The following is a 13,063-nucleotide window of genomic DNA, read 5'->3' as shown; positions in this document are numbered from 1 at the left end:
ACTGAACAGATATCTATATAAGAGTAGGTATGAACAACATTCCAACTCTGAGATTTTCCACCTGGAATAAATATGAGTAATGTCTAGTAAATAAGAAATAAAAGAGGTTTTCCTGCCACCTCAAAGTGCTGTCATGACCACATACAGTAAACCTAAACATACTTCTTCTTCCCACGGCCAGATGTCCAAGCTTTGGAACTGATTAAATGCCCATTCCACTGTACATGTAGCTTGTAACTGACTGAATGCACCTACATGTAGCTTTAACTGACTGAATGCACCTACATGTAGCTTCCAACTGACAAAATGCACCCTACACATAGCTTCCAACTGACAAAATGCACCTACATGTAGCTTCCAACTGACAGAATATACCTTGATGTATATTGTAACAGACTGCACACGCAAACACGTAGCTTGTAACTGAAAGAATGTATCTATATGTAGCTTAACTGACTGACACTGTACTATCCACCTGGCTGATTTGTCAAATATGACAGCCGTATGGTATGTCATGTTGTCACAAAGTCACAGGGTTGTGTACAATATCTGATAGCAAAGAGAAATGCGTCACTGCTCTTGTATGCTGGACAATTCAACTTGGATACAGTCTACATTCACATAACAGGCTCACAAACAACACAGAACACTCCCTGAAAGAGCTAACACCTTTAACTCATGCAGCTTAAGGAGCGGAAACAATATAAACCAGTTCCTCAGAAAATAACACAACAGCTTACAGGATTGAATTACTGAGGTAGAATTACATACAGGTATTTTCACCCTGAAACACTTGGTTTGGTAACATATGATACTATCTAATACAGAATCTACTGGTTTCCAGTGACCACAAATGAAGCCTTTCTACACTTATTATAACTGTATCAAACAACTTGTCCAAAGCTACAAGAAGAGACTATCCATCCCACCAAAGCTGTGCATGTGGTTATTCAGTTAATATCTGATACAGACAAAGAATAGGTCAGCTAAAAGCTCTTCATTCTTCAACACACCTTTATCTATACCTCATCTTCAGGAAAGTATATGATGCCTATGGGCATAACATTAGTTCACATGAAAATGGCTCTGAAGAAAATGTGTGTATAATGTATGTACAATGAATTTAAGTTGAAAATTTTCCGGGTTATTTAATTGGGGTGGGGAGGGGTACTGAAGTCCACCTGCATGTTTACTAAGCTATTAAAAACAATCAGATAAATATTCTACCTGTATAAGGTTTTCCCCTGGACCAGGCATTTAGCAGACAGTGAGCAGTTACATATTGGTACATTCACATCTACCTGATACAAGGCTTGCCTTTGTCTAGAGACAAACAGACCTCAAACTCAAACCAGATGGGGGCAGACTAAGGTTGGGGGGGGGGGGGGGGGGGTAACAATAACAACAGAGCCATGAGGGGGGCAGCCAGCGGTCTGCTAGCTGCCCAGTAATGTGTTCACTTATCAGGGAGCTAGGTTAAGGTGAGGCCTATATTGTTTTCCTGTTCCCCTGTCTGCACATCAGAGAGGTTTGACACAATGCAGCAGCATTGGCCTCTTACACCCTGACTGAGGCTAGCATGGCAGCAGCTAAGCACATCATACCAGTCCTGTCTTAACTCAGAACTGTGGCAGAAAGCATCCCTGTCTCTGTATGCAGTCAGACACATGTCGGTCTATTAATAGAAAACTGCCTCCATCTAAGTCTTCAGCTACAACTGCTACACTGTTTAGGAGAACAAAATTGGGCTAGCTGAGTCCAGTGAGAGCCTGCAGCTATAAACAATCATCTGTAGAAATCTGGCCATTTGGGATTTGGGGCTTTGTGTGACCTAGTTTACCGTTAGCTGAATAGAGGAGTTCAAAGGACAGGGCCTAAATCAACACTGGAGAAATGTCTCATGGAGTGTCCTGTACACAAGTATCGTGACAAGTCCCTTTGCCTCTTCACACATCTCTTAGTTAACACACAACAAATTTTACTCACTAGTGAAGTTTCAGATCAATCATCAGCCTCCGTCAAGACTCATCCGATCAGTAAAATACTTTGTCCACTAACAGTTGTACAGTCCTGACAGTAAACCATCACAGCCTTGCATCTACACTGGCACACACTACTACCAGCTTTTCTACCTTCAACACTAGAGAGGGCTCTATTTACAAACCAGCAGAATAAGGAGGGTTTATCTCCTACACTCTTCTCTTCCTTGTTAGAGAAGCTCAGCAGTCACTTTAAAACCATGTATCAACTTGGCAAGAAGAAAGTCATCTCATTTTCCTATAAAAAACACAAGACAAATGAGCCATCATAACACTAGTCCCTTCGTGTACTGCTACTTAGTTATTTAGCTCAGGGCATAGTGGAGTAACTATGAGCATCACAAAAAGTATCACACTCACTTTATAGAAAATAAATATAAATGAAAATTAATGATGAATAATAAAAAAATTCCTTCATACTGGGGCAACATAATGAATCTTGGTACCAACTTCACTGGAAATAAAGGATCAAATACATACGGTGCCTTCAAGCTTCTATCCACATCACATTTTAATATCACACAAATGTTTTTCTCTCTGTGTAACTGCTCTGCTCTGTATATGGCTTATTCATTTCTTTATTTTGAAATGAGAACAAACCAATGACTATAAAAACAAATTAATTAAATAAAAATAAAAAAATAATTTTCCTGTTTAGTAATGTAGGCTACTAAAAAGTAGCGAAAAATTATAAAGAGAAACATGTACAAAAATCAAGAAGGTTCTTCACTGCCACCACATGTCGGTGTATATAAGCCCCAGTTTGTTACATTATGGCCGACTATCTGTACAGAGATGGAATCTCTGCATGTAAAGGGAGACAACTGAACATCACAGGCTATCATTGCCATGGAAATTATTACCCACAGTCAACTTATTAAATTATGTTACTTTCTCTTGTATGTACCTTGAGACAAATGTAATTACAGTTCACTGCTTTTCTTGTTTAATCCAATAAGCATTATGAAGACAAACATACAGGTATAGATACATTTTTAGAGCATGTCAGTGTTGTTATATACACATCAAGTGAAGCAAGTACATCTTCAAAGAGCACAGTCTCAAGTTCTAAGATTATTAGGCCTATGTTTCATAAAAATAGTACCATCTTCGTGCAGACATGGGATGGTGGCTGAAAACTTTGAGGTCGAAAGGTTTGTCCTCAATTTCTTCATTCAAAGCAAGGAATTATTTCTCTATCATACTGAAGTTCAACATATGCTTGAATTCAAAGGGACACCAGAAAGCCGACATGAATTTATAGGTAGCCTAATTTAACTAATGACCCATGTCATCAGTAAGATATGTGTAGAGCATGCTCAGGTCAGTCACTGAGAACATAACTTGTATAAGTGTAGCTGAGAATTGTGGCGTGCAGGGTCGTTGGTAGAGTATGCAGCATTTTTAACCAGGCTATATTATTAATGTGCTAAACAGGTAAATCCTTAGTAAACAATACACTATGTATTATGTTCTTTGTGGGCATAGAATTCAGATTGGCTGGGCTAATTGTGCTCTCTTTCCAGTTAAGTCTTCCCTCTACAGCTGTCAAAAAAATGTTTAGCAGAAACAAGAAGAGGTACTTTTTAACATATGAAAACTAAATACGGAATATTTCAGGAAAACAAAGATACATGTAAAAATACAGGAAATATGAAGAATATGAAGGTCAGAGCCTAGTAAATAAAGACAGGAGGCTGTGTGTTAGGGTCAGTGATTTAGTCAGGCTGTGCCACTACATACACTAGTCCAAGAGTCTTTCTGGCAGCGATTCCAGCTGATTCCAATCTTAACACAATAGACAGCCCAGCTTGATGTCTGCTGTCACTAAATTAATCCCAAACTGTGAGTGGCCAACAGGTCACAGGGATCCATTTTACCACAGCGGAGTTCTGAAGAAGATACCATGCATACTATTATCAGCTGGAAATATTTTATTTGTAACCTGAAATTAACAGTTAATTAATAAATTAAGCTCAGTATAGTGAATTTCACTTCCTTCTTGTTTCATGCCTTTCTATCAGTGGCTATTATTTCCATTTTGCTCACGAGCACACAAAAAAAGCCTTGTGAACTTGAGAAGGAAGCACAAAAAACAAATTACAGCCAATGCTACACAGATCCCTATTGATGTCTTAATGTCCAGGAGTTCCTGAAGTGAGAGAAAATTTTTCTGATGGAACCACGTGACCTAGTGACAGTATGCTGGAATGTCTGCCGACCATACAGTATGGGGGCAAATCCACAGCTCTACAGGGGTCAGGCTTTGGTCATAATCTTCCCTGCCAACCCTAGAGCTGTAAACCTTGGACCTTCACATTCCTGACAGAGAACTACACACAGCCTTCACAGGTTGGAGATGATTTCATGTCTGATGCTCATGCTAAGCCACTCTCACATTACCAGCTCTCCATGACTTGGAATTTTTGCAATTATCAGATCCTCAGTGAAGTACAGGGGTACAGGGAAAAAGTCTCAAAGCAAATCTGGCTGGTGCTTTGGCCCCTCATAAGATAAATGTACCTTGCTTGGTTCGTGATAGTCACTTAGCAAATCCTAGATGAGATGCAGAGAGTTCAGCAGCAGAGCTATACCTGTTTTGCTCCCTATGTAACCAGGTGAGATCTACAACTGGACTGACTGACTGTAATCCTACCCTGACTGGCTTTTCACTCCATCTATCTCAGCCAAGCAGTCTGCAGTAAGTAAAATATCCCTTGAGCAAAGAGAAAAAAATAATCCAGATGTTATCCTCAGATGAAAATCCATTAATGAGGAAAAACTAAAAGGTTAGTGGTAACGTTTATAAATCTGGTGAGAACACAGACATATAAACACTGTAAATATATGTATGTAATATCATATACTTGTGAAATATACATCTGATGTCAATAAAAACACTGCTGTTGTATAAATCAAAAATGACTGAGTGCGGCATTAATTAATCAATTAAATAAATCAATCAATAAAACCATATTTGTAATAACATTTTCTTTATATTGAACTGTGTACACTGATATATGGTATTATTGTGAAAAACCTTAAAGAAGAGCCAATTGTCAAGTCTGACTCACATACAGGCACCATTTCCCTTTTGGATGACTTCAATCAACACAATACAGAGATCTGCGTGGAAATGTACATGTACATTTATGTGTATATGTATGTAAAAGGTAGAAAATTGCATTAAACGGCTCCTATATTCTTAGATGGGCCTATTATGTGATGGACAGTTAGGTCCATGTTACAGATGTCTAGGGGACCAATGAGTGCTGGCAAAGGAGTGAGCCTGTAGTTAGTCACCAGGCATGTCCTTGTGTCCAGCACTGCTTACCTATAATAAGCTACTTTTCCACCCACTAATTGTGATAAGGGCTTCTCCTAATGAGCACACCTCCACCAAGACAGGGGGATATCAGGAGACTCATCATCAGTTAGATTACAGCACCATTACCAAGCTGAATGGGAAAACAACCAAGTGAACAGTAGTCCTCAGCTCCAGGCTGTGCTATACTCAATCAGGACACAGAATTGCCAGGTCTTCTCACCGGGACACCGTTACAAATTACAGGCACACTTCCCAGATGTTCAATAAGGTTAACCAAGCAGCAAAGACTTAGGCACAGACAATTGTGGACATCCCTTTTAATGACATGAATAGTTAATGACCAATATCACACAAATTCCTCTACTCAGAAATGTTAAACACTTCCTGTTAATTACTAATGGTTTTTACACTTTTCAAAATTACTTGCTTTCTATAAATACTTTCATAATTCCCCCTCCAACTCCCTCCAGGTGTGAAGTTTTTTTTTTTTTTGAAAAGAAATAATTCGAACATATTATACAGTTAATTTGGAGGTAAAATACCTCAACAAAATGAAAGAAAGGAATCTTTACATTATGTGGTGTGGAAATGATGAAATGAGACATAAATGAAAGGTTAACCATGATATGATAAATTAACCTATGATAACTAATATAATATCTGAAATATGTATGTGAAATATCATTCATCTGTTTACAAACTCCACATTTTAACAACATGACTAGAGAAATAATAAAATTCTGCAGTCACTACAACTCTTCTTCATGTTGAACCCAAAAGGCAGAGATTCAAAACGATACATCATGCAAAGTTTTGATTGATGACCAGCCCTCAAGGGTTAAATACAACTAACAGTAAAATCACGGCCATTATTAAAGCTCTTACACAGAAACAACCTTAAATGAAGGAGAAGACAAGTATGAGAAAACCCGGAAGGATGAGACCACAATCTGCACATAATTTGCCTTTAGCTCCATAAAATGGGCTGGAAAAGAGATATCCCAGCCTGATGATAGGGGACCATCTAACACTATTATCCCCACAGGGATGAAGGCAGTGTAAGGGGATGGGAGAAAACAGATCCTCATTATATCAACATGCTGTCAACACTGTTCCCTTAGCTACAGCCTATAGGCTCAAGGGTTTGTTACCTTCAGGAGAGAGGCCAGAGCCCCTTACCTGTAACCTTACACTGTACATCCCCATAAGTCGCTTACCATGCAGATAGAAAACTTATGTCACAATGGAATATAATGAACATACCTAAAAGGTTACATTCAATACAGTATATGGCTCATGATCATCTCAGTGAGGTTCATAACAGCTTATAAAAAAAACCTGGATTAAGATAGTGAAATCAAGTAGCCCTCAGCTGTCAATGACAATCAATCCTTGTACTCTCGCTGACTGTGGCACATGGGAGGTCTTTCAAAATGTATTCACCAAGAGCACACTGACCAACTAGGGAACAAATCATTATTAACTTCCTGAGAGAAAAGTCAACCGTGACATAAATATGCATGTGTCAGATTTTAGGGTACTAGGTTTAGGTAAGAAGACGATGTGCATGTAGACACCATGGCATATCAAGGGATCACTTCTGCTCATGTCTGCAAAGGAGGCAACAATATATAAAATAGAATGACAACTTTGCTTTTCCAGGGGCATCAACTAAGACGGAAAATAAATTGTATTCAAAGTTTGTTGTTTTTATCTGAAACAAGCTGCGATACTTGATGTATCTGTATGATAATATGATGTCCCCTATTTGTATGAGGTGTCAGCATGATGGCAAAGTACCACCTCAACAACAATTACCATAATTTTGTTGAATTCTTGGAAAAACAATGTACCAAGTTTCACTTCAGTATGATGAAAAGTAATTAAAAAGAGGTACAGCAAACTTTTTCATGAATGAATGACTGATGCCTAGGGCATTTCTCTATTCCACCTTGGTAGGGACTAAAAATTAAGAAGTTATTTTTGGTAAGGGGTAACTATTGAATTGGGTCAAGGTCTGCAAAACTGCAAATTGTTCATTGTTCACAGCTCTTCACAGGAGAGGCATTTTCACCATTTTATTGATACACAGTGAAAATCAGTTTGGTTTTGGAGTTTGATGGTAATTAAGGTTATGACCATAATAACATTCACTAAGAGTAAAAAGAAAACTCTTGAATAGTAAAAAACAAAGTATGATAAACCAAAGTTTTTGGCATATAAATTAACAAAGGCCTACTCTTCAGAATACACTATCTCTTTTAAGTTGTCCAAGCATTACTATGCAATGACCATCAATTCACCATGCTTTCTGGCCAGCACCATTTACTTCTGATTATACACCTTGAGAAATATGTATGGAACCACATACCAAACAGCACTGGAAAAAGGACGGTGTGAGGCAAGACCTGGGGTTCATTGTCAAGGTATAATGCATGTCCATGGCTGTGCAGACAGACAGACAGACAGACAGACAGACAGACTGTAAGACTGAGTAGCCTTGTTGATGGCTCATTGCTCTGGTAACGGACTGTAATATGTGGGAGGCCCTTCATAAATCACACAGCTGGTGAGAAGCTTCAGTGGGGGAGGTTCATACAGCATATACAAAGTACAGAGATTGTAGCACTTGTGGTAAGACTTGTGGCCAAAAACAAACCCAAAACAACAGCAACAAATTCATTAACAAGCTAAGCATCTTTGCCTAGTGTACCCATAAAACAAAAAGTGAATGGCAACAACCTGGTTCACTCTCTGCTGGGTCTAATCTAATTTATCTATGGTAGCTCATTAAAAAGATACAAGGCAGCAGTCAATACAGCATTCAACATAAATGAAAACATGCTGGCCTGAATACTTTACAGCTCTTCTTGTCTGGTAGGAAGATGCATATCTGCATTGTCTGCACAATAAGCCGTAACCATATTCTAGTAGCTCCTTTTAAAAGTTGCAAGCAATGAGACAAATTGCAACTGAAAGTATAGCAGGTTATACACTTTCCACACCAATGATATTTAAACCTCTGTTTGAATCATTTTGGCTTTCCCTGAGTATAGAAAAACTTCCCCTCACAATGCCTCTTGACACTGCAGGGCTATAGTAAGGTCTACAGCTTCACCACAGGTGCATCACACACAGAGTCAACAGGCCATATGGAAGATTATATAAAACATTTCTACATGAAATAACATCCGCTTTGTGCTTCATCCCGTCAGGGCTTGGAAGTGGGATGGGGTGGGGGTATTTCATTTCCTGTGGGTAAGTAATGTGACCCCAGGACACCGGTACTGACTCTATCCACACTATAACACTCACACAAGGTAACTAAGCTCCAACTTTATCAGGAAATGCAGATATTTGGGCAATGGGCATAAAAAAGCTACAAAACAAATGAAACAACTTTCTATATATAATCAACAGAATAAAATGGGTAAAGATCATAATGAACTAAAGAAGAAAATATGGAGTGCTAAAAGATTTGTACTGGGTTTATAATATACTAGTGTGGCTTAGTACTGCGGCACCTCTTTACAAAGTACATATGGCCAGCTGATGTTTGTACAGATCTCTTACCATCATTTCCTCTAGCTTGTTCTCCCACAACATAATGTAATCACTGGCAGGTCGCCGCCTGCGGAAGGTGGAGGTGTAATTAGACATGATACCTGTCACACCTGACAGGTAATATAAGACCTCTTACAGAAGGTCAGTAGAAATCCCCGAGAGGTAAGCACAAATCTCCAGCATCCAATATCCTGAAGTGACCCACTCAGTCTTCAGCAGAGTCTTGCCAACAGGCCATCTGGGTAGTGATTCTGGATTATTGCAAAAGCTCCTCACGATGACAACTCTATTTGTGGTGAATCCAGCTGTTCATCGTTTTAACAAGACCCAAAAAGGTAGTGCACATGTGTTGGCAATGCTTAATGCTGAGCCCTAGCACTTTTTTCCTTGAAACACAGAAGCTGTAGTGTCCACTTCTAACACACGGTCTTTGGCCTGAGAAGTGCAATCACTGGAGCAATGCTTAATCTCGTTGCCTTAGTAACTGACAATTGTCGGCTTTGAGCCTGCCCAATATTTCACCATCTCTTAGTAGTTAACATGTCTTGGCTGTCCAGAGCCCTCTTTTCTTCTCTTCTAAAGGACAGGGTGCATGCTGGCTATCAGCAGCACTCCTGTATCTGCAGGACTATCTTAATGTCCTGCTTGACTGGTGAATGGAACAGCCCCCTAGCCTATGACAAGCTGGATCCGGAGATAGTTGGCTGTCAGGGCCCAGCAGTAAGTAGGTAGATAGATGGGGGTGTGGGGCATGGGGGGAGGGGAAGACTCCTCATCCCCTGTAGCCAGGCAGATGTGTCAGAGTCTCAGCAAGGCCTGCCTCCTCACTTACCCACATCTCACTGATATCACAGAAAAAAACACAGGAAAACCTTCAAAGGAGCTAGCCACAATTTTTTTTTCTTTCCTGCTTTTACATGGTGCATGTTGTTCACCTCTCTAGATCATTTAGCTGTGCCCTTTGAAAGGTGCACAGATGTTGGTGTAATCTAGGATCACTCCAGCCACATGTTTCCCCTTAACTGCCCTTTCTGCCCAATACCCACAAGGGCAGCCACTGACCCTTGAGGTGCAGTCAGAGTAGCTTCACTCCTGTCACAGAGTGTAATCAAAACAGTTTCCTTGCCTACAGTTTAATTCCTCTAGATTCTCCAAGGTCTGTGACACGAGATGAACACAGATGATAGTGTGCATGCATAACTACATGCCCGAACACAACATCCACACAGAGTGCTCATCTTACACAACATGTGCATTCCACCATGAATTACTTGTGACTTGATAACAACCGTTATCATCACAGTCAACCTATTCCGTTACAAGGTACATTTTATCTTAAAACTTTTTCTGCAGTTTATTTCTCAGAAAAGTAATAAAAAAGTAATTGTAATTACCAGAAAACATAAGAACACATTGAAGATTCATCAAAATGAAACAGGAAAGAAACACAGAGTACCTCCTCCTTTGTTTCAGACATCAATGGGCCTTGAACTAAATTAGCATGAGCATGGCTCCCAAAAACACCCATCATCAAATGCAAACATGTCACACTGGTCAACGGGACTTGTAAAGTATTGGGAACACACGTCTTTAATCATTGTATGAATTTATTCAGTTAAAGTGTTTTCTCAGAAGAATTAAGTTTTGGAAAAAATTTGAAAATCATTGTGGGGAAAAAGTTTATATTAAGAGCCACTGACATTCTGCCCATTTATCACAATCCTATATAGCACATTAATAAATCAGACTTTGTCCATTATATACCTTAGTAACCCAAGCAGACATAAATAACACACGACCTTCTGGTTAGTCTGTATTTTCCTGTCAGAATACAGAAGGGAATGACTAAACCTTAACTGAATCTACAACCAATGCTTGCACAACTACCTGCCAAAACCGTAAACATAAGCTTAATTCCAGAGTTTTTCTTGGCACTGAATGCCTACCTGACAATTGGCATAAATGAGAAAATCAGGTAAACAAACAAAGTGTTTGCTTCTTTTCAAAGACAAAATCCTATCTAAGCCATTATGAGCCTGGTGAAGCACTTCAGATTAGCAGGCCACACAGCATGAACTCATACATATGCACACGAAGACAAAAACCACAGCGTTGTGCTGTGTAACGCAAAAACCACAGCGTTGTGCTGTGCAACACAAAAATCCACAGTGTTGTGCTGTGTAACACAAAAAACCACAGCGTTGTGCCGTGTAACACAAAAACCAGTGTTGTGCTGTGTAACACAAAAACCAGTGTTGTGCTGTGTAACACTAAAATCACAGTGTTGTGCTGTGTAACACATAAACCACAGTGTTGTGCTGTGTAACACAAAAACCACAGAGTTGTGCTGTATAGCACAATAACCACAAAGTTGTGCTGTGTAACACAAAAACCAGTGTTGTGCTGTGTAACACTAAAATCACAGTGTTGTGCTGTATAGCACAATAACCAAAAAGTTGTGCTGTGTAACACAAAAACACAGCATTGTTCTGTGTAACACAAAAACCACAGTGTTGTGCTGTGTAACACAAAAACCACAGCGCTGTGCTGTGTAACACAAAAAACAGCCTTGTGCTGTGTAACACAAAAATACAGCCTTGTGCTGTGTAACACAAAAACCATACCCTTGTGCTGTGTAACAACAAAAACCACACCCTTGTGCTGTGGAACACAAAAACCACACCCTTGTGCTAAGCAACACAAAAAACACAGCATTGTGGTGTGTAACATAAAAACCACAGTGTTCTTCACAATGAACACACATGGACAGACAGAATGTCTGCTTCTTCAGATGTTAGAAACATATTCAAGGGTAACTTCTACAGATTTTCACTCTTTTATCTACCAAATATCACTTTGAAACAATGACAAATTTAGTAACAGGGGTAAATCAGGTCATTATATCTTGGGGTATACTTATTTATTTATTTATTTAATCGATGTTTTACACTATATTCAAGAATATTTCACGACCCTGGTCAGCAATATGTTGGAAAGAAACCGAGCAAAGCCTGCTTGAAACCCACGGCGATCAGTTCGTTGCTAGATCTTCCCACATAGGTCCGAAGAGGAAACCAGCTGAGCATAAGCTAATCTTTAATTGGGTATAATTAAGTGAGCATTTCATTTGTATTTTAAAGAAGATTGAATGTTTTACTGAACCTCATAAGACGTGTATATTTCAAACTAAAATGCAGGATTTTGTTGGGATAACAGTGGAAAATCTTCACCAATGCTTTTCTTGCTGAAAATATCCAGATAGGCTGTGAAGGGTCAGACAAGAAAAATAGGGAAAAAAAAACACAACCTGTTGAGATTAACTGGGAAGACTTTTATCAACAAGAGGTACTAAATGTAGCGTAACTGATGCCAGTGCAGGACTGGGGTGTAGGCAGAGTACTGAATGCAGTGGGTGCTGTAGGAGGGCATACATGTATGCTGGACACCAGCCTGTTGTATCAGACAGCCTCTGGTTATCATACATAGGTAGGGCTGTCACTACACTGCAGGCTCTTTGCCTATCTACTACCAGTACCGGTAGCACTCAGGAGCTATCACTACCACCTTTTAACACAGGTATAAATCAAGGAGAAGGGAAGGTGATAGCCAGAATCTTCCAGGATTAACCCAGGATGCTAAACCTGCAATGTAAATGATCTGTTGCTGAGCACACTAGATGCAACTGGTGTTTGCCGTGAGCCCAGTGAAGGGTTTACTGATTGCACTTGTACAAGCACGGCCAACACCGTGCTATACTCTGGATAAGGGAATTTATCCCTACTGCTGATACACCTCTAGTACTACATGTCAATCAAAAAGGTGGCAGTACAGTTTGTTTTCTTAGAACTTAGAGAGAGCAGACTGATATGTGCATGGTGAAGATGAAACACAAATGGTTGCACAGTCTACCTCTGAGGACAGATATTAGCTGCATGCCACATAATTACACTTTTCTTCAAACCTACTCACTGAGAGTTTACAGCAATCCACCCTGCTTAAAAATCCTAATGAAACACTTTCCATTTGTTTTGAACAGTTAAATTCCTTTTAACCTTTTATCAAACAATTTGACTTGCACTTATATTTTTTTTACATCGTTCAACAGTGATTGGAATGACACAATTCCAGCTAA

At 39.4% G+C, this 13,063-nt stretch overlaps 1 protein-coding gene across 6 annotated transcripts in view; it reads right to left on the bottom strand.

Annotated features, from left to right (window-relative positions):
• Positions 1-13,063, bottom strand: part of LOC135468969 (liprin-beta-1-like) — a 105,446-nt gene that overhangs the window by 36,508 nt on the left and 55,875 nt on the right. The window contains exon 1 of one of the 6 annotated variants that reach the window (XM_064747471.1): positions 8,941-9,042. The exons of the other annotated variants lie outside the window; for them this stretch is intronic. Within the exon in view, the coding sequence (XP_064603541.1) occupies positions 8,941-9,027 (87 nt within the window). The 5' untranslated portion in view covers positions 9,028-9,042. Of the gene's footprint in view, positions 1-8,940; positions 9,043-13,063 lie in introns of those variants that run through there. 6 annotated transcript variants of the gene reach the window in all.

The sequence above is a fragment of the Liolophura sinensis genome, chromosome 6 (assembly GCF_032854445.1).
Source record: "Liolophura sinensis isolate JHLJ2023 chromosome 6, CUHK_Ljap_v2, whole genome shotgun sequence".
NCBI lineage: Eukaryota > Metazoa > Mollusca > Polyplacophora > Chitonida > Chitonidae > Liolophura > Liolophura sinensis.
Note: the sequence above shows the minus strand (reverse complement) of the source record. Positions and strands in the feature narration are given on the sequence as shown.